The sequence below is a fragment of the Corvus moneduloides genome, chromosome 1 (genome assembly GCF_009650955.1).
Source record: "Corvus moneduloides isolate bCorMon1 chromosome 1, bCorMon1.pri, whole genome shotgun sequence".
NCBI classification, from domain to species: Eukaryota; Metazoa; Chordata; class Aves; order Passeriformes; family Corvidae; genus Corvus; species Corvus moneduloides.
The window spans coordinates 35,651,988-35,679,697 of NC_045476.1; the positions used below are offsets into that span (position 1 = coordinate 35,651,988).

The 27,710-nt window shown below is 39.9% G+C and overlaps 1 protein-coding gene across 2 annotated transcripts in view; it reads right to left on the minus strand.

Moving 5' to 3' along the window:
* The window catches only part of NPSR1 (neuropeptide S receptor 1), a 58,443-nt gene that overhangs the window by 23,056 nt on the left and 7,677 nt on the right, over positions 1-27,710 (minus strand). For both annotated transcript variants that reach the window (XM_032105250.1, XM_032105242.1), the window contains exon 2: positions 22,267-22,399. In XM_032105250.1, coding sequence (XP_031961141.1) covers positions 22,267-22,399 — 133 coding nt within the window. The remainder of the gene's footprint in view (positions 1-22,266; positions 22,400-27,710) is intronic.

The window sequence follows — 27,710 nt, forward strand, 5'->3', positions numbered from 1 at the left end:
ATGGTGTGTTTACTGTGGTTCTATGTCAGCATTGCGAGGCAACAGTGGGGTTATAGGCTCATTTAATTACTCAGAAAAATAGGCAGAAATTCAATTAATGAAATATATTCTCTTTTGATACAAAATAAAGATGTCAGCAAGTGATAATTTGTGACTTTAAGACAAATGTATATTCAAAGAAGGATACAGATGAAGCAATTCCTTGTTGAAGAGAGCACATGGCACCAGTGTGATAGGAATGGAAGAAGTGTGCCCTTGAGGGGAAGTGGATTTTCCCAAAAAAAAATGTAAAGGAAAAATTCCATGAGATTTCAATAATAAGAAAAAGTAGAGGGAGGTAGGGAATAAAGATGGCTTTGCCTGGGCAAAGGGAGGGAAGAACGGTCTCATGGGGTTTATGCAACTAGACGGGTCTGCAAACCTTTGCCTCCTCCCTGTTGCCACCATGGCCACAACCAGTCCTCAAAGGCAGAACTAGTCTCTGTCTTTACAAACCTGTCAGCATTTCAAAATGCAGCCTTTTTAGACAGCATTTATCAAAAAGGCCAAGAAAATGCCTGAGAAGGAGAAGCACCCTGTTGTTCCCAGAGGAGACTGAAACATGCTGAATATAGAGCTACAGCATCTGTTGTTGGGAAATATGTCAGGTACTGAAACAACCTGTGAAAATCCTGGGCCCTAAAGGCCAACATAACCCAGGTTTCCATCATGCCCAGCAAAATGCCTTTGGACATTTTTATGGCCATGACTGAGTGCCTCTACACTTTTGAGCCCAGGAACTACTTGGTACAGGAGGTGATTGCAGTAGCTTGGGTGGTGGGGACTGTCTCATATGACTGATCTCAGAAACGTAAAAGAGAATTCACTGTCCTTGGAGGGACAAATCTAAATATCAGCTTGCAGTTGCTGTGAGTGAAACAAATTTTTGTGTCAAAAAGACCTCCACAGAGAAAAAAGTCTATTATAGAAAGCAAATGGAGGTAATTAGTGATCTGGTATGGGAATAGACAGGTTACAACTGTCTTAGATAATATGTTCATAGAAATTCATTGACTTGATGGTATTGCCAAAGGAATGTACCTCATGCAGATTTCAGGATATTCCTTTCGCTACAACTGAGGAGGTTCAGACAAAAATCTGCACTAGCAAGTCTGCAAGAAAATATCTCTATCATTTGATTATTAGTACTGACACCACTCTTGCCTCAAGACACTTACCCTGAGGATGAAAGTCTTTTCTGTCAGAAGTGGAGAGCAGATTGCTGGTAAGCTGTGATGGGTTAAAAAGCTCCACACGACAGCTGCAGTTTCGTTTTCCTCTGATGAGAACAGTTCTATTAAGTTGGATGTGGTGATCCATGACTTCTTGGTGAAGCTGTGCCTCTTACTAAAATACCCTCTCTCTTTTCACGTCACTTACAGAGTGATTCCATTTTAACAAGGCATATTTTGTTCTGCTTTGTAGATGGCACCAAGATGCATGAGGTAACACAACATTTTGCAAGGCAAGACAAGGGGTGCAAGCTCCTGGTCAGGGCTGAGCATTTCATATGGCGCTTTTTTTTGGACCTCATGATGTGCATTCCCATCACCTACCACTCCCCAAGGAGCATATGCTCTGGTAGAATCAGAAGCAGCAGGTCACTAACACCTGCCTTCAACAGAGTGATAGACCCTTAAAAACAAAAATGGCATCATTGCTCTATGACAAAAATAAGTTCCTGTCCATGATTTTTGAACTGATGAGGCAGCTACTGCTGTCTGCCCTTGGTGCTCTGTATCACACTTGATGTGCTGTCAGCTAATCAGAGTCAATGCTGTGAACTTGCCTTGCAAGTTAACAAAACCCATATCTGATATTTTTACAGGCCTGAGAATGCAAGCAATTTAAATTAGGTGTTCTTAGGGGTGCTGAAGGTTGCCTTGAGTACAGGCACAGGGCAGAGAGAGCAGGAGAAGCTGCCCTACCTCCTTCAGACACCCCTGCAGCTTGTTTTCTCCCACTCTTCCCATAGTCTTTGCTTTCCACTGAAAATTTCACAGGTGGCTTTGCAAGTATTCACTGCACTAGAAATAATTTTGTAACCTCATTACCTAAAAAATATACCCAGCCCTCTGCTCTCATTGAGGAGCTGATACTGAAATAGGTTGTGTCCCTGCTCTGGACATCTGTAGGAGAAGATGCTTGTAAGATACTTAGAGGATGCATTTTCAAATTATTACATTTTAGCTCTTTAAATGCTGAGCCACAAGAGCCTGGTGTGTGGGCTCTCCGTGTAGTCTTGGTGCAGTGAGGGGCTGCACATGGAGTAGCATGGGTGCAAGGGGCCTGGGTGCAAGAGTCACCCTCATGCTTTGACTACGTACTCCTCCTCTTCACAATCCCCCCAGGTGCATTTGTCTGAGTTTATGGTTGTTTGCAGCCCCTTGCTTCAGCATTGTAAGCATCCGGGTACCAGGCTGGAGATGGGGCCAATAGGGAGGATGGCTGGCAACCCCAGGAGCTGCCATGAACCTGCCAACCCTGAATTCAACTATTTTAGAAGTGTCGATGTGAAGCAGGTATGATTGCTCTTACACAGTGCAAGGATCCCAGCTCTCTGCAAAGGGACAGAAAGTGTGAGCCAAAATTTGGAGTGCATTAAGTTTTTGTGGGCAATCAGCAAGGACACCCAAAAGCACTTTGTTCCATTGTGGTGCCTGCATTGGAGCACACACGAGGCAGCAGTTTTACCACAGGTACCAGCAATGTGTACTGTGCTGCTATTGGGCATTTTCTCCTTCAAACCTGGCAGCCTGGAACAGAACACCAAATGTAATGGATGAAGCAAAACACACTTGAAAATTGTCAAGAGAAAACCTGTTCAATTGACCTGTTAAAGCTATGTGGATTTTTTTTTTTTTTTGTGGCAGAAGTGGTGCTTTCTTTCTCTTTCTGGCTCATAGGAAGTGACAAGAAATTTTGTTGAACTGTGTGAGCATCTAATTTATTTGTTGCATTTCTTATATTTCTGCTCTGAGATCCACTTTCTCATGAGATGAGGCAGGCCCTGAGAGGCTAGATGTTGTAAAGGATGGATGCAGTGAGGCCCCAGCCTCACTTCATAGCTCATCCAGGTTGAAAGATGAAGGGCTGAGAAAAGCATATACTGCACCATACCAACCTCTTAAGAAACAGCACTTACAAGATAGTTGGAGATCAGATCTCTAGGAATTAAAACTCAGCATGCCCTGCCATTGTGAAAGGCACTAAGGTTTTGTCTAATCTGCCTTTATTAATATATCTCTTCCTACCATCACTTCCTATCGCACCATTGCTCTGGGGGTACAGCTGGAGGGGGCTGGACTGATCCAGCAGTTCTGCCAGGAAGGAGCATGACACCCACCAAAACAGGGTGGGATAGCAGAAACAGCAGCAGCACATCAAATACAGAGCAGGGGTGGGCAAAAAAGAGGGCTTGGTCACCACATCAGCAGTGGTCTTATTATTCAGAAAAACTGGTTCCTCCTACAAAGTTGAAGAAATGACTGGAGAATTGTTTTCTTGTAAAATTTATGATTTAGTCAAGAAAGTAAAGGTAAGTAATTTTCACTTAAATGCCCCCTTCTTCAGACCTCTGCAGATACTCTGGTTTGAGATTGGCAGTTGCCCTTCAGGGGAATATGCAGGGGCAGATGAAGTTGATGATAATTCTGAGCCCTAGGACAAAGTTTCCTCTTTCCATCTTGTGTTACTTGCACATAGATGAGACCACTGTCTACTAGATGAAATATTATTTTGTTGCATGCAGTTGCTCAGTGCTTCATTCTGTGCAAAGAGAGAATTTTTTTAACAGACGGTATAAAATCAGCTGAATGCAGTTTCACACTGGGGTTTGAATAGTGGACAAAGAGTTTCAGCAGCTGCTTGTGCAATAAGTAACAGCAAAACTACAAAAACCATGGTGAAGGTTCTATTGAGTCCTGTGGCTGTAGGTTTTGAAGTAGCAATCAAGCTTCTCTAAGTATATGAAGATGTGACTTATCCATGCCTGAATATGGAAGTCAAATTTAAACAAGAACAAGTGTTTCATCACTGTTATTTACCTGTTGGGAAATTATATTTCAAATGCAGCTCAGTAATTTAAACCTCCCTCTCTCCTTTGGGCAAAGTAGAACAGGTAGAAAGAACAAAAGCAGTGGGGGAAAAAACCCTGCATAGGGGAGTCTCAGTGTAAATGGAGAAGACACACTCCTGTGGATGAATTCTTACTTAAACACAGAAAAACAAGGATATGCCTCCTCAAAAGACATAGGAATCACATTGTTTGTAACTCATTGCTGCTCTATATATTTCAAGTGGTGCCTGTACTTTTAAGGTTTTCCAGAAAAAGAATTACCTTCTAAGACACCAAGTACCAAATAAGTCCATCTTAATTCTTTCCTTCCTCAATATTTTGTATATAGATTCTTCAGCTATTTCTTCTGAATCCTCTATACTGATCCCTTTGCCAACATATTGCCTCAAGTATTTGAAGGACTGCATGTTCATATCTTGGTCACAACAGCAACTGCATGATTATTCTCATCTACAAAATGTGGACTATCCTAGGAGTATTTTCTGTTGGTGTATTTCAGGCACCCAGGTCACCGTAGTCATTGATTACCCACACTTCTTACAATGCTGCCTTAATTGGCTCAGATACCATTGATGCAGATACTTTAGTCTAAGTAGGAATGGTAAGGATAAAACCTTCTTTCTTCCCTCATGGCAAACTGTAAATCAGACTCTCATGGTGCTCAAGCAGTGATATTGCATGCAGAAGCTCAATTTTTGTTGAAGGTTAGGCTTGCCATTGCAGAATAGCAGAATAATGTTAATTCCATTTTTCTATCTGCTTTGTCTGCCCTGGTGTTTGTTCATAGCATGAAAAAAAGCACACTGGTAAGTTTCATTGGCAAATTCCCATACAAAATCATCATGTGGAAAAGGTAGATCAGGCAAACGCACACTGAGCTGTTTTCCATTAAATGTGCTGCAATGCCAGAACAGGCTGAAAATTCATTGCATGTGGTCTGTATCTCAGTCCTATAATTGAGCTGAACATGACCAAAATGGACTTCTAAGCATTTGTTCCTAATAGAGCAACTAAGTCTCTGTAGTGCCACATGGTATCTTTGACCTGAATTCCATAAATCCTGTTAATCATTTGTAAACATTTGGTAACCAGCTAGGCAATGGAGTTAAAGGAAGCGACTCTCCAGAGAAAACCTGTAAAACACATGAACGTGAGTTGGACATGTTGGCAGGTGATGAAGTACCACATGAAAATGTTGGATATGTCGTCCTACAGCCCTTAGCAAAGATGGGTAAAAGGAAATGTGTCAGTGTTATTGTTAGTGACACAAAGACAATCTAAGTAAATAAATATCACTGCTTTAATATGCAAGAGGGGAATAGAAAACCCCCTATCTTCTTAATATCTTCTTAACACTAGCTTTAGTGTATGCAAAGGTTATTTCCAGAACAAATTTCTGTTCAATTGCAACTAGAAGTGCTGCAGTACAGATGATGGACTAAAAGGTGTTAATGACGTATTTGCACATCTAATGTCAAAAGTTTAAAGTCATGTCTTTTAATGGGAGCTAATGAGATCCTAAATGATGATTCCAAGTAAAGCACAGTCATTATGGCCATGTTGTTGGCAGCACCGCACCTGTGCAATCCTGTTTCTCAGCATTTTACTGCCAGCATCTGAAGAAGCCACACACCTACTTTCATTTAACAATAGAAGTCAAACTCTCATGTAGACTAACTATAAAATAAATGTCCTCTCTGTCAGATGACAATCCTGTCTGGATATCCATCCAGGAATCGAACAGGAATCCATAAAATTTAGAGGTAATATTTTTCAAGTAGTTCAGAAAGAAATCCATTTCCCCCCTTAATGCTGAAATGTTGGACCCAAAGGATTATACCATTTATCTGCCAAGCACCTTTTATTAAAAACAAAACCAAATCCAAACATAGCACAACTGTCATTAGGATTTGAATGTCTGAAAAAGGCTGAAGGTAGGAAAACCATAATCAGTCCTTCAGGGCCATAGAACAATTCTGTAACTGTCAAAACAAGAATTAAGGCTTCCTATAAACTGACATAAATTGGCACAGCAAAAGCTGACTGCTGCTGATGTAGAAAATGCACCGTTTAGTCCCTTGACTGTCAAGTGTATCTACAAAACATATTCAGGGCTACCACCGGGCCACAGGAAAGGCTATCAAAATAACCTTCCTAAGGTTATCAAAATAACCTTCCTAAACCATCCTAATGTCTGCTTTTGCTCTGGAGCCCCATAGAACACCCCGAGTTCACCTCTTGCCCTTCATGTTTCCCTGTGCGTCACTACACATGAGAAGAATAAAACCCCACTTGTTCTTGCACTCTGCCTTGCTCGAAAAATGTGAGGTTTTGAAGAAAGAAATTTATGAAAAGATGCACTAAACAGGACCACTGTTTTTCCAGCCAGACGTAGAGATGCTGCTGCTCTGTTTTCCCAAACAATGTTGCTAGTATGGATAAAGGCTGTGCCTATGTCCCCCATGCACCACGTCTGGACTATGGCACTGCATGGAGCTGGTGCATCAGATGTTGTCAGTGTGGCCAAGTCAGACCTCTCTGACAGTATTGGATGTAGACACTCTTCCCAAAGGGTTCAACCTGAGACTAACATAAGGGCACGAAAACCCTCCAAGACCTACACAGAGCTTTGCTATAATGGAGTCAAAGTTCCCCACCAGTGTCAAAAGTATTTGGATTTCATCTAAGTTTTAGTTTAAGGGCTAAGCCAGCCAGGCAGCAGCTGTGACAAGGTTGCAGTTACAACCCAAAATTGAAACCCCAGCATGCTAAAATCATAAAAGACATTAGTTTTTTCAAAATGTCTGGCTTCTTTTCCTGACCAAAAATGCATGAACATCTTTGAAATTAATACCAGATATCTGGATTTTCCCTGCAGGTAATTCACTGAGATTTATTGACTATAAAGAGTGTAAACAACAACTCTAATTTGAAAGCTAAAATCAATTGGCTTGTGCCTTTTCCACATCTTGTCAGTCAACGTCCCAGCAAAGTACTTCTGAAATTGGAATGTCTTCCCAAGTAATGAATGAATATGAAGTTTTGTGTTTATTTACAATCCACGCTGAAAATGTGACTGTGGGAAAAAATTAATGAAGATCCAAGTATGTTTATCTACTTCTGAAGCAATGAATTGTGAAGAAGGGATGTGAGTATTTTTACAAACGTCTTAGAATCATAAAATTATTTAGGTAGGGAACAATCTTTGTGAGGAATAAATAGCATAATCCGCAGGCTTCATAAATTCAGCAATATGAAGAATTTATAACCACTATCATTTCAAGAATATTTTCTGCAAGGCACAAGAAACATATTGTGGAAATATTGTTAGCTTACAACAATGCTAACATACCAAAGCACTCATTTGAAAATGTATTTGGTATACTAATGAGTGGGTGTTTAAGGATTTGGAAATACATTTGAAAATGCAAAACTCTATCTTGCAGGAGTCCATTCACTTATGACATTTCAGAATCAAATTAGTCTTGAGCAAGAGCAAAATATTTTGTTTGTGATATTATCTGCACACTAAGACATCCAATAGAAGAACTCAAAACCATTCCCTTTTACAGATCCTTTCAAATTCTCATTGACATTATAAACCATGTAAGTGGAGCACAGAGTTATTTAAAAGCATACCTCCAAGGGGCATGGTTTTGGAAGCATGGCTTTGTTTTTCCAACAATCTTGTTGAATCGATTTTTTCCAGTCTATTTGTATTAGCTGGATAGAGCATTCACAGAAATGCAATTGTGTATTGTAATTTGACTTTGATCACAGTAATTTTCCTTCTTGTGTTTTCCAAGCAGTCTTCTAGAAAATACAGCAGTAATGGTATGCAGCAATGGATATTGAACTGCTTGCAAGCCACTCAGGCAGCTCATAAAAACATTATTAAAAGGCAAATGCCCTTTGTGCTCATAACTTCTAAACTACACAAGCTGAAGTGCCTTAATATTTCTAATGCATTGTAATATATTGAGATGTGCTCTCTTGGAGTTGGTGTCGTGGCTTTCCAGCTGACAGCTTGTGCTCTCCTGCCAGTCACTGTGGTCTGGTTTGACTCTGAGTCTCCCTCCAGCTCAAGGAGTTAGGAGTCTGAGTGTGGGTTGCTGGGAAGCTCAATGACTGGCAGGTGGCACATATATTCTTTCTGGAGTAAACTCTGATCTCCTACAGAAGGAACCTTTTCAGAACATTCTGAAGCATTCCCCTTCTACTAATGGGTGTTCTCCCAAACCATGGAGTCTCTGGAGATGTCCAGTCCTGCAAAGGTGCTTTGGCTCACCTGTTAATGTGAATCTGCCCCCAAAGTGAGAGTTCTGGGAGACCTGCGAAGGCCACAGAGGGCAAGAGCATTTTCTGTGCCCATGTGCTGTGTATGCTTTACCAGGTAGAATAATAAAGGAGCCATTTGAAAGATATCCCTGATGTTCACTGAGAAAGTGGCATAGTGCTTTATTTTCTGGTTGCATTAAACAGCAATCTTCCCATCTCCTAAGGTCATCCCTTGCCTGGCAATATCCATCAATGTTATGTTCAGACATATGAGTTTTCTCCTTTACCTGAAGAGTTGGAAGCACACCTGAGGATGTGCTTTCTCTCAAAATCAGACCCTGTGAAGGTGACCTGGAGCTTTCCCCAGAAAGAGGAGAGCAACAAGACTTGCTGTAGGGTTCAACAGCTGAATAAGTATTGCCAAACCTTGTAGTGTCCTAGGGAATTTTTTCACCAACTTTATTTTCTGTAAATTTTGCTGTAATTATCTTCATCTTTTTTTCTCTCTTGCCTATTTCTTGTGCAAACTAAGCATTAATTTTATACTGTCTACAGGTTTTGTGGCCTTAAGAAATATTTCCACAAATTGCACTTATAAAGGATGCAGGATATGTTGGAATATCTAAGACCTTCACACAGACAATAGGCACCACTCTAGTCAATATCAAGTTGTCAACATAGGATTTACTTTTTCAGTTGGCCTCAAGATCTTTATCCCAAATAACAATTTCTCTATTACCGTACCATTTCCCCTAAAATGGAAATTACTTTCACTTCTGGTGTATTTTGGTGTATTAGGGACTCCACTTTAATATTGAGTAAGTTGTACTGCCTTCATTTCCTCCTCTCCACTGCTCCCCTACCCATCCTCCACTTCCAGCTCTAAAAGTAGATATTTGATAATTGGATAACTGGTCTAGATAGGAGTGTGAGTGTTCCTCCCAATAAGAGCATTTAAAAGTTACTTTCAGTGATGGAGTTTATGCCTCCACCATAACCAAAAGAAGTTAGTAGGCAGAGGGCTGAAATTCAGCTTAAGTATACAAGTTGTTTCATGCTCCATGCCTTTGGCCATGGTATGCACTTACAGTAAGGTATCTTCAGGGTGCAAAACATTCTTTTAATGCCATTACTGACAGAAAATCCATACTTGAAGTAATATACAAACACTTTTCCCTGCCCCAGACAAGTGCAAAACAATTCCATGCTGTTTTCCATCAACTATCCATTTTCTCCAAGACCTCAGAAGATGGCCAACACTGAACCTTGTCTCACCCATTCTACAACCAGGTCCCAGTAAGTTGAGGTGCTACATGCCCACAGTACTCAAAAACTTTTGGTTTAACAAGCATTTGGTAGACGTGTAAGTGCCTTTGAGAAATACCTGAGGTGCTCTATTTGGAACACACCTAGCTGGTTTATTTACTGCATAGACGGCAAACTGGGAATTTGGGAGGCACTTGATGAATACCACATTGTGGTATCCCATTGAACTTGGCAAGCTGTAAGTACCAGCATACCCAAGCAGCGAGACTTAGAGGCAGTCTTCACTTAGAGCCAGGTTGCAAAGGCACAGGATACATTACTGATTTGTTTGTCTAAGAAGCTTCACTGCTTGCAAGAGAAGATTTTACAGCATATTATGAGAGGACACTTCAGAGAAACTAGGTTGATGTGCAACTGATGTGGTTGTCACTTATTAATATTAGATTAGACACCTTGGCAAAGCAAAGATTTCAGGTGGGTAGTTTTATCACGGTGCTGTCTTTTGTGCATTAAAATTTCATTAGAGTTCCTGTCTTAGAGCAGTGAGATTTGCCACTAATAACTCTTTGACACAAAGAAATTTATCTGATATTTGAGTATCACAACACTGTAAAACTTCATCAGAGCAGACCAGAAGAGATTGGAAATGCATGGATTCCATGAGTGGATTGGTTCTGTAGTAGAGTCGTCTCATGGACCCAGTACAGTGAGGATTACTTCAAATGGAGTGTGCCATCTAACAAGCTCAGTACTTAAAATATGTCAAGCTTGCTGTGTGCCTGCATGTGCTTCTGACAGGGATGAACAGGAATCCAAATTTAAATTGATTCTCTGAGTGAAACATTGAAGAACTGTTCATGGTATCCTCCTTTTAGAAAGATGGACAAAACACTGAAAGACCCTTACTTTACCAGGGTTATGTACAAAGCTGTCCTCAGGAGTGGTGACTCTGGATTCCATGCTAAGGATGAGGGGAAAAGCCACTCTGTTTTTCAGCCCTTTTACCGGGAAGGCTACTGACTTCCATGAGCAAACAGCTGTGACCTTGCAGTTCTTGAGAAAAGCATTTAAATAATAGAGAATGTCCCCTTGGTTTCTAAAAGCATGTTTCATTAAAACAGAGAAGACTGAGCAGCAAATGACATTTCTTGTATTTCAGCTGACCTATCAGATATCACTGGAGAGACAGTTTCCTAATGAGCACTGAAATTACCATATTTAATATAATCTAAATTTTTTCTCTGGATTTACTAGTAATATAGCAGTAACTCCAGCACTCCCATAACACATTAGAAAACCAGTGATTGATTATACAGTCCCTATCTCTGTAGCATGGGAAAGCCATTTTCTAAGAGGCCTCTCCATCCTTTTCATATGTGGCATCAGCTCCTGGTTTTCTCCCTGCCTATGGGAGCTGGAAACAAAAATATATAGAAATCAGTTCTTCCATTGAAGACTAGAAAATATCCATCAAAAAAACAATACAATCTCAAAATGTATACAGGATTTTTTGTTTTTTTTTTTTTTTTACGAGATAAATAAATGTCTCTTTTTTGTCATGCATCTTCAAGTTCCCAGAATTTCAAAGTAAACTGTTTCTTCATGCAGAAAACCCCTTATTCCCCTCTTCTAGTGTGCAGGCTTCTGGCATATTTGAATAACATTTTGTCTATTGTTCTCTTTTGCTAGTTTACAATGAAAGTAAAAATGTCTTGAAAGAAAAAATTCCTTTTTGTTTGTTATCAGTAACCTCTAAGAAACTGGCATAGTCGATCACTTCTGCTTTTCAGTGCTGTTATCCCTATTCCTTAAGAAGTAGCAGAAAAGTCTGGCTTGTAAATGAAATGTTTGGAGATTTTTCCAGATGAAATTTCCATCCTATTTTGACTGATCATGTTCTTGTTTAGTAGGTCTTCACTCTTCCTTTCTTGCTACTGCCTGCTAACATAATAGGAGTGGAGAAATATGTGACTTGCCTTCAAGCTTCTTCTGGATTTTTGGGGGGTGTGTGTGTGTGTGTATTTCATGCGTGCAGAAACAGAATCAGATCCACATTGTAATTCAGTAATTTCAGATGCTTCTTTCCACCAACACAGTGGGCACAGCACTTATACCTACTTAAAAATCTTGAAGTTCTTTTCTAACCTAATCAGTTCTATGATCCTAAAGATTCTCCTTTAAGGCTAATCATGCAGCTGTAGTGCTAATGCACAGGTTTGGAGTAATATTTGTCACTTAAACTACACTTTTGTTCCAGATCCCATTTAGATCTCTGCAACTACCTGAAAGGATATTGTAGAAACTTGGGGAGCAGTCTATTCTCCCAAGTATCAAGCAATAGAATGAGAGAAAATGGCCTCAGGTTGTGCCAGGGGAAGTTTAGTTTGGATATTAGGAAATATTTCTTCACAGAAAAGGTGGTCAAGCATTGGAACACACTGCCCAGGGAAGGGGTTAATCACCATACCTAGAAGGATTTAAAAGACACGTAGATGTGATATGCAGGGACATGATTTAATGATGGAGCTGGCAGCATTAGGCTGGACTTGATGACCTTTTCCAATCTAAATGATTCTGTGATTCTATGAACAAATTGTCTTTTGGGCAGTGCCTGTAAAATCTTGGACAAATTCCAGATGGCAATTAAGAAACAAATCTGAGCACAAAAGAAATAATCCTGCACTTTCCATCAGGTAATATTGCTATGCCTTGCTATGCTTAAAAATAAACAAATTGAAAGGTTCTGAGAAACACCTTCTCTGTAAAACTTTGGGGATGGGATTTGAGTCATAGCCTTCTGAGGTCTGATTGAAATGGAGGAAGATTAGGTTCTTAGTTGTCAAAAAAAAAATAGTAATCCTGACATATTTGGTGATGTACGAACACTGGAGGGATTTATATAGTCAACTTTAGAGAACTAAATTAGGAATTGAATCCTTCTGTACAAGTCAGTGAAACTTAAGCCCAAGTATAGAGCTGCTTGGAGTGTTTTGCTCTATTGGCTATAAATTGAGCATAGGGAGGGTGACTTTGTATCTTACATACCTACAACAAGGCGCCTAAAATAGATGGCATGAATAATACCTAAAATGCATACCAGTGTGCAAGAATGCAGACATGAAATTTAATCCAATTATCTCTATAATTGGACAGTTATGTCCCATTTTTCTTCCCAGGACTGATGTCAAGATGTGCACTTTCTTTAGACTTACTTCTGTACACATGGCAAGAAGCTAACAGGGCATTTGTCTTCCACCTTCCCCGCTATTACACACAATTGCAGAATATTCTAAGTTGGAAGGGACCCTCAAGGATCGTCGAGTCCAAGTCTTAAGTGAATGGCTCTCCATTCAAAGTTACTATGGAGATCAAACCCACAACCTTGGCATTATTAGCACCAAACTCTCACCAACTGAGCTAATCTCAGTATTAATGATGCTGTATAAAGCAAATGGTGTAATGTTCCAAGTAACAGTAACTTCCTCAGGTGAAGAAGGTCACAGATTAAAATTGCTTTGGCTCAAAGACCTGCAAATGTAAATTGCCACCTAAGTACTCAACCACTCAGCTGTAAGAGAGCGAAGGTGTCTGAAGATACTTGCCTAATCTGCATTTCACTTGGCTGACTAGAAAAGTTACCAGCATTAGAATTTTGTTGTTCTTTTTGCTGTTTCTTCCAAATACCACATGGGTGCTCTAGCATATGAGCCCAGACCATACTGCATTTTTGTCTTACAGCCCTCAAAGTGCTGTAGTTGCCCATACAAATCTTGATAATCTCCATACAGCCCTACTGATATCAGCAGAGCTGTGATGGTGCAGTAATTTAGCTGCACAGTGCAAGTCTCAGCACAGGGTTAGAGAAATTATATTGCAGGTGAAAGGAGGAGTAAAAAGATACTGGCAAAAAAACAGCTGAAAGGAAATGTTTTCATTTTAGTCACACAGATGTCTAGTCAGGAAAAACATTTGTATGCAAAGATCTGAAGGAATGACAGCTCCTTTTAAAAGAATAGAAGTGGTAAATGTGGACCTCCTATGTGGAAATCTGTGGGTGGGTAAGTGGAATCAAGTTCAGGCTGTGTGTGTCTATTGAAATGAGAAAACGATGCCTTTGATAAAGACAGGGCATATAAGGTCTATTCATCACTTTTAATGCCTTCAGAAATTACTTATTAGCCAGGAAAACCAAACAGAACAGCGGATTCCATCTTAGTTTAAAATTGCATGATCTGGGGTGAATTTGGGGAGATAGGATTGTCACTAAGATGTTACATTAATATTTCTTATTTCCTTTCCGAGGATGTCCAGGGGACCAAACCTGAGGGATGGCATTCAAAAACACTCCTGGATGACTTAGGAACAGAAGTCTGGTGCCTGCTTGTGATTTTAAACATACATATACACTGCAAAGGAATAATCATTGCACACTGTATTGCATATTTATAGGCATGTTGTAGTTAGTTTTTCCTCTGCTTTGGAAGCAAGAGGATTTATGAACTAAAACCTATTAAGTCCCTAAAGGCTATATCAGGAAATACTCAAATTCTTTGGACAAGAATCAACACATCTAGTGAAAATACTTTGTAACTCCACAAAATACAAACTAAAAAAAGATATATCTGGCTTCAGAGTGTTAAAGTGATTGAGATGCAGATAAAATGAGGGCATATCATCTTTGTTACTAAATTCTCAGGGTCCCAGGTAGTCCATTGGAATGTGGAAAAAACCATATGACCATATCCTACACTGAAAATGGTACTGAAACTACTGACAAGCAGAGAGTGTCTGCTGTTTTGCAGTTGCAGAGTGAGATATAGCTTATATCCTTAAGCACACTGAAAATCCCACTCTGAGTCTCTGTGTATGATGAACACACAAACTGTCCCCTTCCAGAGCAATTTAGTAGAGCATTTAGGTACTGTACTTTGAGGAAAGAAGAGACCTTTTTCATGAATTCTCCTTCCCTGTATGAACCTCAGCTCTATACTTGGGCTTATGCTGCAGAGTGGTTTTGCTACCTGAAAGGGATCTGAAGACCACTGTTCACAGAAAACAGACTGAAAAATACTGGTTTAAGGATGTCTACCTAGTGGGTTGTGATTGTATTAATTACAAATCATGAATCATGGACATCTTGTTCCTGCATTTGTAAGATTAAACTAGGCTATATAAATAAAAACCACTGCAGGGGTTTTAAGGGGGTGATCATTCTTGCTTCCAGTAGAAAATTTGGATAGCTCATTACCTTTGTATTGCCACTAATGTGAGGGACATTGCATTCTATCCTTATAGTTACCGCGCATCGGCTGATTCTTTTTTTTTTTTTTTTGTGCTAGTGCTGCTGTTTCCTACTGCAGTGAGCTACAATGGATAGAGTCTTAGCAAACACAAATACTGTGTCCAGTTCTGGACTTCCCAGTGAGCCCTTGAGAAAGTATTCAAGTATCTAAAACTACACGAGCATTAAGAAAAATACAGCATAGCAAGTTTCCTTTTGTGGGCTGGTTAAAAACACTTAGTATTTTGTTTGGAATTGGATTCTAAAGCAGAAGCTGTTGTCAGCAAACCTGCAGCTCATTTCTGCATTTTCCAAATGTCCCATATCTACAATAGCTCCCAGCCAGCTTTTTGGAGTACCTCATTCTGGCCTAAAACTCTCTGGTTACTGCAGCAAGATTTGCTCCATTGTGATTTCTTTAACTCATATACTTCCTTGACTCCAATCCTTTTGGGCACATACAAGAAAGGCAAAGGCCATCCAACTGCCTTAGACCCTAGGATTACTGCCAAGTCTCCAAGGCTACCTTTTTGCTTATAGTCCCAGTCTTGTGGTATCATAACTTTACCTTCTCAAGGAGGTAAATTTTGCACCAAAAAAAATTTCTTTTTCTTTAGATCTCACAGGAAGTAGTGTAATTTCATGGATGTTTGTGCACTAGTCCCAGATTCAACGTTCCTACACCATTAGACTGGACTGGAACAAAGTATTTTCAGGACACCAAGTTTTCTATGTCAGACCTCTTGCTTCATGATTTCACCTCTAAAACATGAAATGTACTCTGTTTTCCTTTGGCTGTCTGACCAAACACTGTGAAATAGAGATCCTGATACCCCTAAAGAGAACATGTCTCCTTCACACAAAGCTTCTTTCTGTCTCTCAGTTTTGATGATGAAGTTCACTTCTGGTTTCCTTTCCTAACTTCTGAGGATAATTCCACTTTTTACCCCATCTACTTCAGGACTGGTTTGGGAGAAAATACATTTTAAGAGCAATGCATGTATTGGATATTTTCTTTGGGAAAAGAGAAAATATGTTTTGACTAACTGTTTATGCAGAGAGAAATGAATACATACAGACATGCAGAAATACTCATGGCTTTTTACATAGGAAATCTTAGAGTATAGTAGAAGATGATTCATAATATCAAGCTGGAATTGTACAGCACCAGTGTCCAAGTTGCATATTACAAACTAGGGAACTACGACTCATCTTCAAATCTGAGTAAAAGTTCAAAGGAGAATTTGAGTTTCTCCTAGACATTATTAAATTGCCAGGAATGGCAATGGACAGCAAATCTTTTTTGCCTCGTGCTGCCACAGGGTATTGCAGGCTGTGACCACGTTTATCTTTTCCTGCATTATGTCTCAGTTTGTGGGGGCACACTAATACATACCTAACTTAAAGTAAGTCCTGTGTTGCTTTCCTCTTACTGAATTAGTCTTCTTGGCAGAATGAGGATGGAAAATTGATTGCTTCTTTTCCAGGCAAATAATGCAGCCATGCAACAAATTTTCTTATTCACATATTTTCATGGGATGCATTGAATAAGGAATACAAATATTCCTCTGTTTACTCCCAGAGACCATTTATGCTCTTGGTAAATTGAATCACATTTATTCTGTGAATGCAAAATGGAACTTGTACTAAATGCTATGGTTTCCATAGCATACAGAGGAAGGGTGGATATAACCTATTTCTTTCTCTATTTTTCAAGCTGTGTGTACACTGGGGTGATTTGCAGAGTTCATAGACTTCCAGCTAGGTGTGTGGGAACCAAGCTGCTTGCAAAAGTGGGGAATTTGGATGCCATTGAGTACTATGTAAAATGTCAGTGTCTGTGCCCGAGGAAATATTAACAAATTACACTCTTTCTTCCCAGTCTTGACAAACCCTTTTCAGCAGTGATGGGAGCATGCAGTGCAGAACACAGATAATCCATTAGCAGAGACAGTTTCCTTACATTAATTACATTTTCAAGAGGTTTTAGGACATAATGAATATAAGAAATTCACAGGTCCTTCTTTAAATTTTAGCTGTGAATTCTGCAGTACAATTGTAACTTCCTCCAAGTCTTCTTTTCTGCAGGTAGGATGATGAAACCTCTCACCTCTCCTCAGCCTTCATATTTTTCCCACAAATTAGCAGACAGTTAGTGTGGAAAGAGGAAGAAGACATTTCTGGGAATTCGTTCACTTTTCTGCATTAGGTTTCTGTGTCTTAGGTGGACAATCACGTAAATCATATTGTCAGGTTCCAGCCAAGACCCAGCTGGCAAGATAGGCAAGTTTTCCAGTCTAACTGGGAACTCTGTAGACTTTTTGGCTGCCAACAGTCTACCTCCATTAAGGTGACTTGCTGATTTAGCTGCTAATTGGCTCTGTGCAATTAACTTCCAATGCTCATAATCACTGTGATGTCTAAGGTACTTTTAAAACTGATAAATTTCTATGTATGATTTCTCTGAAGTTCAGAAATATTCCAAGTACCGTTTTCCAGATGAAAAGCCGGAACAGAGACCATTATCTGTTAATAATGTTCTACATGTTAATTTGGGTAATGGTGTTATTATATTAAGCTTTTCTACAGATCATGGAGTAACAAGTCATTTTCATTCTGTCAAGTCACATAGAAAACTAAAGAAAATTTTTGAAGGAGAGGCACAGTCCATTAAAGTAGTCAGTGCCCTACTGGTTTTGGGGCAGGGGAAAAAAAAGAAGGAGAAAAAGAAGGACAAAATCTGTTCATGTCTAACTCTTGTAGCTGCACAGTTAGATGCGCTCATTTAGTGCATTTAACCAGAAAATTAGCTGGTAGTCTCTCCCTTCAGTAATCCAAAGTTATTCTAGAAGTCAGTGATTGAGCCCAGTTGGTTTTAGTCTCACAGTCATGCTCTCTCCAGGTAGAAGCAACACAGAAACAAACACTTTCCTTTAGCAGGGTCCATTTCCATCCATATGCTTGCATTGCCCTCTTGTAGCAGGTTCTCAGTGTACTGGCTTTTTACCAAACACTGAACAAAATGAGTGCAGCTGATAAGAATCAAGGCCTTCAGCTTTCTGGGTGCAACTGAAGAAGGTGGCAATGATACAAATATCTTTATATCACTTTTTAAATTACCTCCTTTTCTTTTTATTGTCTTTCTCAAGTTATCCCTTAGGATTTGGTATTTATACCATTATATGGACTGTAGCTACATATGTTTACAGAACATCTTTTGTTTTCCTGTTTATATGTAAGCTACCATAGGAGTTAGGTGATGCTCCTTCTATTTTCTTTCTTCATTACAGCCACAGCAATACCTACAAGAGCAAGTATTTCCAAACAAGACTGTCAGACTATAGCTTCAAATTTGGCATGGAGTAAAGTGCCTCCGTGTATTTCTACCCCTAAAAATGAACAAAATGTAACACTGTTCCTAAATTACTGATCTCTGCTAAATGGTGGAAGAGAAAGAGAAACACACTGAGCTAAAGGTCATGACATTTCAAGTTCCAACTTTCCAGATGTTAATGTTGGAGAAAAAGATCTAAATAAACTACCTACTTCTGGTCAATAAAAGGAACATAAATACGTTCCTCTGTCAGTAGTAGTTAAAGTTGAAAGGAAAATAATGAGAAGCAAAATTCTTTCAGCAGATTTTTTTAATATCTTGCTTGATTGGTTTTGGAATTGGTCAAATAATAAGAGTTCTACTGAGTTAACTCTTTGGCACATAAATTACATTCCTTATCCACTACTACTCAAATAATTGAGTTTGATATATCCTCGTGTCCACTGCTTTTACATTTTGAGAGTAAACTTAAGAAGGCCTTCATTTGGTAGAGCTGGGTAAACTGACCTATACAGATATAAATGCGTGGAAAAACAATCTTTTCTGAAAACAGTATTTCCCTTCAATATTTCCAGCTTAATACAGCGCCTGTGAACTCATCCTACTCTTTGATCTTGAAGCACTTGGTGATTTCAGTTGGAGGCAAACATCTTAAAGACACTAAGACTCTGAAGGTATGTGAAGTGGCATCAGGTAGGGGAAGATGTGAGAGGTTTCCTGCCAGGAGAGATAGCTATGCCATGAGCATAACTTGCGCTAAACTCAGAAGAAATCTGTTTGGGGAAAAGTGTTTAGAGCTACCCTCCTCACAGGGTACTCTTCAGAGCTTGCTCTTTCTGAGAAACTAAATTACCTTTGAGATAGAAATCTGTAGGAAACCTAGCTTTAGTTTCAGTCTGCACAGACAAACTTGTTTCTAAGAAAAACATTTTTACAGAAGAGGAGTATGCCCAAAGGCAAACTGAAAACTGAACACAAGGCAAATATGGCAATATTCCTCTTCATTAAATTAGCTGATGCTGAGTGATTAGTACTATTGTTCAGCTCAGCTGTTAACTCTTAGCTGATTTCCTAGTGCTTAATTCCCAGATAATTTCAAAGAGATTTATGCATGAACTGAGAGTTAGACATAGACTTAAATGCAGTACTGACACAAGCATTGTATAAGTGTATATTGTGAATATTGTGAATCCAGGCTTCAGCAACATCCTTAAGCATTCTGAAGTTGAAGGGATTACTCACATTCCTACGGATTCCTGCAATGTTGAGCACCACGTTGAATTATGATGTAGTAAGGGATCAGTAAGTGTCTTCTCTAGATTTGCCGAGTGGGTTGTACCACTGAATTCTGTCAGTGTTGAAAGAAGCCTCAATCAGCTAGTTACTTCTCATCTGCATCTGGCTTGGCAACCAGTCAAGAAGAACAACAGTGCTAATTTCCTATTCATGTATTATCCACAATTTTGCTTTGAACACTTTGTTTATTCTAACAGGCAGGCTGTATTTTAATTTCATTTTGGTACAACATTAGTGGGAAAATGTGAGAATTGAGTGCACTACTCAACTATTGAGCCACAGATCAATAGACAAAAAGTTTTTAAATGGCTTTGAAATGCCTGCATTGATAAAGCTATATCCATTATTCTTCTTTCTGCTACTGGGGCTGAAATAATAAATATTTTAAGAACCTCAAAATAGATGGAAGTAGTAATATTGACTAAGCAGAAACTGTTTGCCAGGAGATTAGGCTTTAGTTGGTAGGATTTAAATATGCTTGGCATGTCAAAGCAATGTGACAAGTCAGTGTTTTCATAATGTTCTGCATCTACCTCATAACTTGTTGTGAAAGGATGATGGCTGTTGCCAGCTTGCTTTGTTCTTAATAATATTTCTAAAGATAAGAAGACGAAATGACTCCATTTCAGGAATTAAGTCATTTCCTTGTGCCAAAATACTGACAGGCAGTCTCGGTGCAGGAAGATAAATTAGAGTTCTGACTCCTGCATCACAAAAAAGAAGTCGACATGGCTTGAAAGGAACCTTGATGTTTAAGCTGGAGTTACTTCTTTTAACCTTGCAGATGTGAATGTCAAGTGAGCTTTCTATGTGAATTTTTATAATAAATGGAACAGACTGTTGAACTCAGGCAATTTTAAAAGTCAGGGATAATTTTAGGGAAGGGGAAGTCAGAAAACTCAGCAAGTGGAGCACATGGACCTCAGTCAAATTATAACATCAGCTGTATTGCACTATTTGCTGCCCACATCTAATGGTATATTTGCCTTGTTGTCTTTGCCACTGCCACTGATTATCTCAGCTCCCTCAAAAACTGCACTTGCAACGCCTTCCTCTCCCTTCATGCAGGCAGTATTTAAACCCCTAGTGAATAGTTCTCCATGCACCTCCATTCTAATACAAAAAGTCCTCTTTCCTACAGGTCCAAAATGGCAAAATTCGCACTAAGACCCTTTTCCAGCACCGCAACAGCAGTAGCCTCCCCAGTACACCTGTCAGTAAGTAGAAAACGGATGGTGTCCATCTGGGGCTTCCTCTGCTCCTCTGCTCTTTGCCTGTGCTTCTGCTTGGTTGCCTGAGTACATTCCATTCATCTGGGATTGGGAACTCTTTGAGCAGAGACTGTTTATTTTGAAACTCCTGTGAACACTGTAAGGTTTGATCTGTGATTGATGCTTCCAAGCTGGGGGTGAGGCTGTATTGACCTGCCTTACCTGATGGTAAATACCACTGGCACATGAAGGAAGTGTCATAAAGGTCACAACTGAGATAAGAAGTAAAGCCATTTACTACAGATGACTCAGGCAAATAGGAAAACCATCTGTCAGCACTTCAGAAGAGGAGTCACTGCAAACCTTTACCTCCTCACCTTGCAAGAATTCTCATATCACCTGTAGTTACAGGCCTGCCTCTTTGCATCAATTTGTACACCCTGGTCTATCTGCTTCAGCTGAGAGTAGTTCTTAAAACTGGACATGCTCCTGAGCAGATGTGGTTGAGACCATGAGCAGGAGTTCATTTATTTGCAAAAATGCATGTTGAAAATTTGGCAGTGGAGTAATTTGTTTTTCCAGTTTAAACACAGGTACAACAGACACCAAAGGAGGATGCAGCATCGGTGGGAAATCATACATTAAACGGCTCTTTAGTGAAAAAGTGCTGTAATTCTTACCATAGCTTAGGAAAAAAAAAAAAAAAAGCAATAGAAGGAATATAGATATCCTGTATACACAAACAGTGTCTTGTAAGCAGTGTTTTGTGTATACACAGATGTCTTGTAAGCAGGGATTAGTAGCAGGACACTGTTATAGAAACAGCACATATTTTCCCTTGGGAAACTTAAACCCCCACAAATGTAGTCCATTCAAGACCACAGAGAAACAATGTGCTGCTTATGCTCATTTTCTTTTCCTCTTGCTGAGGTTGACATTTTACAAACCAGGCTTCTGTACATTTTACATTCTGTTTAAAAACTACAAAGTCCTTGGATCAGCATCCTTTTTTCCATAAAAAAAATACCTAAATGCATTTCTCTCCCCCTTTATATTGTTATATTTCCCTTACTTTGTTAAACCTGACAACATGAAGTTATTTTCACTCTTCACTGCAAGAGCATAATTGATGGAGTAGTTTTAGTAGAAAAACACGAGAGATTCATCTTAAACTAGTTTAATTTAAGCAGTTCTATGACAACAGCTGGAGACAGGTTCTGGGAAATACGGATGCAAACTCATACTGGAAGATAAGATTTAGTGGCATCAATGAGTTGCAGCTGCTGCATACTACTACATCTAGCAACATCTTTTTAGATCAGAGTCAGACTGAGCCCTAAGATAAACAGCCATCCATTTGCTTTATGGCAAGCTGCAACTGGTGACAACTGAATTCTTCACCGCTCAACTCACATTTTCTTATTGGTCATTTTAATAGTGATTCCTGTGTAGGTCAGGTGCCCTTTCCCCTCCCATACACTACCTGTGATTGCCAGCTGAGTAACAAAGTAGGTCATTCGAGATTTCCGCTTCCTCCTCCAGGTAGAGAAGAGCACAGTGGCGTTTCCAGCAATTGTGACAATAAAGAGAATCCAAAGAGTCACCAGCTGCTCTGTCTGCATTAGAGAGAAGGGAAAAAACAAATAGATGGGTGGGTGGGTACTGGCTTGGGTTAAGACAGTCACTTATCCTCAGACAAATGAGATGAGAATGGAAAATAGGAGTGAAATTTGAATTTTGCTAATTGATATCTACTACTTAGTCTAAAAGACATTCTTGTTTTTTCAGAAAATACTTAACATGCATCACTGGTAGTGATGTTCATCCCGGTTTGGTTTGCAGTGGCTGTATACTACTCCTCTCTTCACAAAACCACTAGCAGTGTCTGTATTCCACAGTTAGTGCTAAAATGAGAGTCAGCTCTCAGCTTTCTTGTGCTGCTCCAGCAAGCTGTGAAATAACCAGCTGCCTCGCTTCATAAGGAATGTTGATAGATGGGCTCCTTTGGAGAAATGGGGGAAATAAATACTTCTCTCTTTCCCAACTTCAGTGAGTCCGGGTCGTTCACGAGCCTTATGAAATTCAGACATCCACTCCATGATCTAGATGTGCACCAAGACGGAAAAGGAAGCATGACCCACTAAGGAAAAGTGTAACTGCACAGCGACTGAAACGTGATGACAAAACGTCCCCTAGTGGTGTGTGTACAAAGAAAACAAAGTAAGAAAGCTATTCGTGCTCTCAAAGCATCAGGATGCTCTGGCTGCAAGATCAACAGGGTGTGTGTCCACGTTTGCTTGTTTGGTGAGTGCACACCCAATCTTTACATCCTCGTAACTGGGGTGAGTTTTATGTTACGTCAGTGCAGTCATTTGGGATCTTCCAGTTCCAGACAGCAAACCCATAACACGGGAGTTAGGGGAAAATGGAGGAGGCAGGCGAGGGATGCAGGTGAGGAGGGGTGCCAGGTGCTGGCCCTACAGATGTGACCCCAAGGACCTGTCCTGAGCAGGTTGGGGGAAGGATGCTGTAAGTGAGACCCCACTTACCTGACTGGGTTAGTAGAAGCAGCCTTCTGGTAGAGCAGAAGAGGATACTCATTAAAAGCATTTGGAAGCCACTGTGGGTGAGCAGAAAACAGAGCTCCTTCTGCTTGCAAATAAAATAGCTCACTGTGAGCGTGGGGAGGGAAGGTGGAATGAACGTAAGGGAGCAGGGACACGGAGCTTTCTGCTTTGTAACTAGCCTCAGTGCCTCCTCACCTCTCAGCCCCCTCCTGGCCAGGAGTCATGGTCCCTCCTCGTCCCTCCCATCGTCCCCCTGGGCAGCCGCTCCTGGGAACCAGCGTCTGCTTTCCTCCAGGTAGGGAGCCACACTACCTTGTGGGTTATGTGGTCATGCAGGGCAAGCAAGACCTGATGAGGAGCAATTTGAGGTTGTACTCTGTGCCTGAGCCCAGTGATCATTTTAAGCAAACAATGAAGGCTGTGTTGAAAGGATTTCACTTTTCACAGCATGATGATTTTCACCAGCATAATCTACCATTCATGTCATCTCACCTAACTTTAAAGTTCCAAAGAGACAGAACTATTCTAAATTGTCATAGTATTGTCTAGGTAATAGCAGTGTCTCAGAGATGAGTCACCACTCATCTCACCTACTTTGGGATGGGCTGTCTCCACTGATTATAGAGTGACCTAGATGAGACAACTTGTGTGAGCTAGATACTTTTAGATTAAAAAATAAAAACCACCTTTTTGGGGTATCTGCAAATCTCTTGAATTTCTTGGAAACAAATTTCCTTCAAAATGTGTGACAGAGATAGGCGAAGCTATTTTTATGGGGGTGCTGTTCTTAGTACAGGAATTGGAAGGAAATATCTTTTTGGAAGACAATAAAATCATAAAAGGTAAGATTTCACATAATTTTTTTCCTTGAAATCAGTGATTTCTCCTCAGGGTTTGTTTTGTTTTTTCCATTTCAGAAAACCTGAAGAAAATAAGGGACTAGACTTGTTCCCATTTTCTTTGGTGTAAAATCAGAAGAGCATTTTCTTGAAAGGAATTCTATATTCATGTGTTATACTGATATTGATAGGAACAGAACAAGGATCTGACATTCAAACCTTCTTATGATTCCCACAGAAGAAATAGCTATGGAGCAACAGAGATCTTGTTAGAAAGATGTTTCCCCACCACGGGAGCACAGCACAAATGGTCAGTTTAAATCCCTTCTACCAATTTAAAAGCAATGCTTTTTAAGCAATTTTAGACTCCAGAATTTAAACCAGACTGCAAAGATAACTTAAAAGATGCAAACGCTGAAAATAGAGGTAAGTCTGAAAGGCTGTAGACAAAGAAATAAAGCCAAAATTTCTATTAATCTATTTGTGGGAGCTCCCATTCAGACAAAAGGGAAAAATATCTCATTCCTGGGGATTAAGGAGCCATAAAAATAGGCAACTTAAATCACTGCAGCCTCTCTCAGTCTATGTTAACTTGCAAAATGAAAAATTCCATGGTTATTAATGGGATGCCCACTGTGATAAAGGCCTTTGCAGAGGCTAGGATTAGAATTCAAAATTATCTTCATGAATTGGAAACACGTAGTGGGAAAAAAGCAAGATGCTGTCCAACAAAGTAGAAGTGCAGGGCTACAGTGTAGTGAGTGTAATCACACTTGGTTGGACCAGCCTTCAAAATGTCAACCCTCGCACACAGTGCACATGCAAAGTGCCCCAGAACATCATGACATCACCCTACCATGACAGCAACAGCCACCACCACTTTGGGATCAACACCACGCTCATGTGCCTCTGCTCTAATCCTTCCACTGGGCCATGCCCACTCCTGGGCACAGTGCTTCAAGAGGGACACACAGCAATGAGTTGACATAAAGGATATAGTCAGGCAAAATGACTGAATGAATCAAGTTGCTAAATCCAGGAAAAGCCATCTGCAGGAAAAGATGAACATAGCCTTGAGGACACAAAAAGACTGATGTAGAAAAGGAAAGGACTAATCTTTTCTTTAGATCCACTGCAGACCGGACAAAAATCAAAACTACAGCACAGAATTCAGGATGAAAATTTGAAAAGAAAAAAAAGACTTAAAAAGATATCATAGATAGAGAGATTGATTGAGCCAGTAAAACTTCCATCTGTGAAGGTCTTAAAAATAGTTATTAGATTAGAGAGATAGCTGATGTATCCTTGAATTTCACTTCAGCTGAATTTTCTCTAGTTTTATTTATCATGTTCAGGTTGCTTAGACATAGAAGTGTTTAATTTCATTTGTTCATTCATCAAACAAAAGTCATTTCTTAGTAACAGTCCTGGACAAGGTAATCTACAGAAAACATTTTTCAATAGCATGTTGTGCAACCATCAGAAGCATTCTGATAGAAAGCAAGATAATAATATCTCCCAAACCTCTGTGGACAAGGGTTTCTTTTGCAATGGGCATTGATAACTACACTACACGAGAATACCATGAGAGACTAGTGTCATACAGCAGTTATTTCACGTTAGAGATGTTGTTGACATTATTAAGGTCACCAACAAATGAAAGTCAAGAGGATTTCCTTGACTTGACCAGAGCCATTGCACATGCTGCTGTCCCACAAGGCTGCTGTGTTTGGAGCATGGAGGTGCTTGACATCCAGAGCGCATATTTGTGCTTTGGTAAGTTGCTCTATGATTAAAACCAGGTTAAGTCAATGAAGAAAATGCCTCTTCATGGGTGAAATGTAAGCCTGAAAACCTGTCTGAAGTGTGTGCATTTTCCTTTGGCTATAAAAGAGGCTTGTCATTTTGTTTCTCTGATAAAATTTCTGAATCCAGAGGCTGGGGTAAGTCTAGCAAGAGGTGTATTCTGCTTTGTATTTGAGGCAAAGATCACCCCTGCAAACCTCTTTAATCAAGACCATAGTTAAATCATTTTGGAGATGTTGGGTGGCATTTTGGTACCACAATGCCATCCCTCCTTCCAGTTCTTCCCAATCAACTTCCTTGCTTTGTAATCTCTCAGGATTTGTATCCCTTCTGGTGGGGAGCACCAGCTGTGACTGGAACGGTGATATACCTGATAGCCCATTCCAGTGGAGGTGCTGTTCCTTATGTCTTGAGGTGCAAAAGTCTTTGTCTGATATTAGAGAAGTTGCCTAATAGAAGAAGAGGTTCAACTATCAATGGACAAAACTTATTTGTACTTGAACAGGGACCCAATCCTAAAACAGTTTAGCTCTAGCTGCTGAGGCTGCTTGGGAAACAACCTGGAAAAAGTAGGTTTCCAGGTAAGAAATGAACAAATAGAAAAAGAGAGGGAGAAATACTCCATGCATGGAATGGCTGATTGGCCTCTTAATATGAGGACAGCACGTCTGTGGTAAATTCATGGCCCTGCTGACCTGGTGTCTTCCTGTACAATGGTATTGGTCTTGGGTGAAGAAGAGGCATTGATCCCTCATATCACAAGCCAGTAGCAGCTTAAGTCTCTGAACAGGTTTTTGTTGACGGCTGATAAACTCTGGGAATACACAAATGATCTTGCCTTTGATGTGTTTTAAAAATTATGGGGTTAGCATAGCAGCAATTGAGATTGTAAGAGAGCTACAATCATGGAGCAAGCCAAAAATTTTGTAAGAGTGTTCTTAACACACAAGAAGAATATATAAGTCCCTTTGTTGAACTGGGTAACTATCATACTCATGGTCAGGTTCACCACCAGTAGATTGCATTTCACTTTCTTGAAGAAGGGAAAAACAAATAGAAAAATCTTTTCTCACTCTCTAAAATAATCACATTAATTGCAGACCATGTAGAAAAATGGAGTAGTCTAGATTAGCTTTTTTTTTTTTTTTGATGCTGCTGTAGAAGATCTGGAGTTTTGAACATTGACAACTGAAAATTCTCAGGACAGATTTGCTATTTTAACATCCCCCATTTAGGCTGGGAACTTAAAACCCTTAGAAAAAAACCACAAACAACAACCAAAAAAACCCTAAACCAAACAAAAAAAACCCCACCAACAAAAATCCAACACCACGAACAAAAACCCGAAATCCACCCAAGCCAGGAAGATTAATTTTCCAGAGGCAGACAGGTGTTACGCAGTTTGACTGATTTCCATCAGGGATTTTTAATCAGCTTATGTCTAAGGCAAATTGCACTTTGGAGTGCAACACTGAAAGGAATCATAGAAATACACTCATTAACCCAGTTAGGGCATTTTAAAGGCACTGGCTAAACCTCTGATTTAATTCATAGAATTTTTAAATAAATAAACAAAGAAAAAATAATGAAACACCTCTTTTCCATACTGCCAGATTCCTCCACAGCAGAAACCCTAGAGAGCTGTCTGGGGCCTAAGAGCTACCTACAATTATCTAGCAAGCGAGTGCAGAGAAGATGGAGCCAGAATCTTCTCA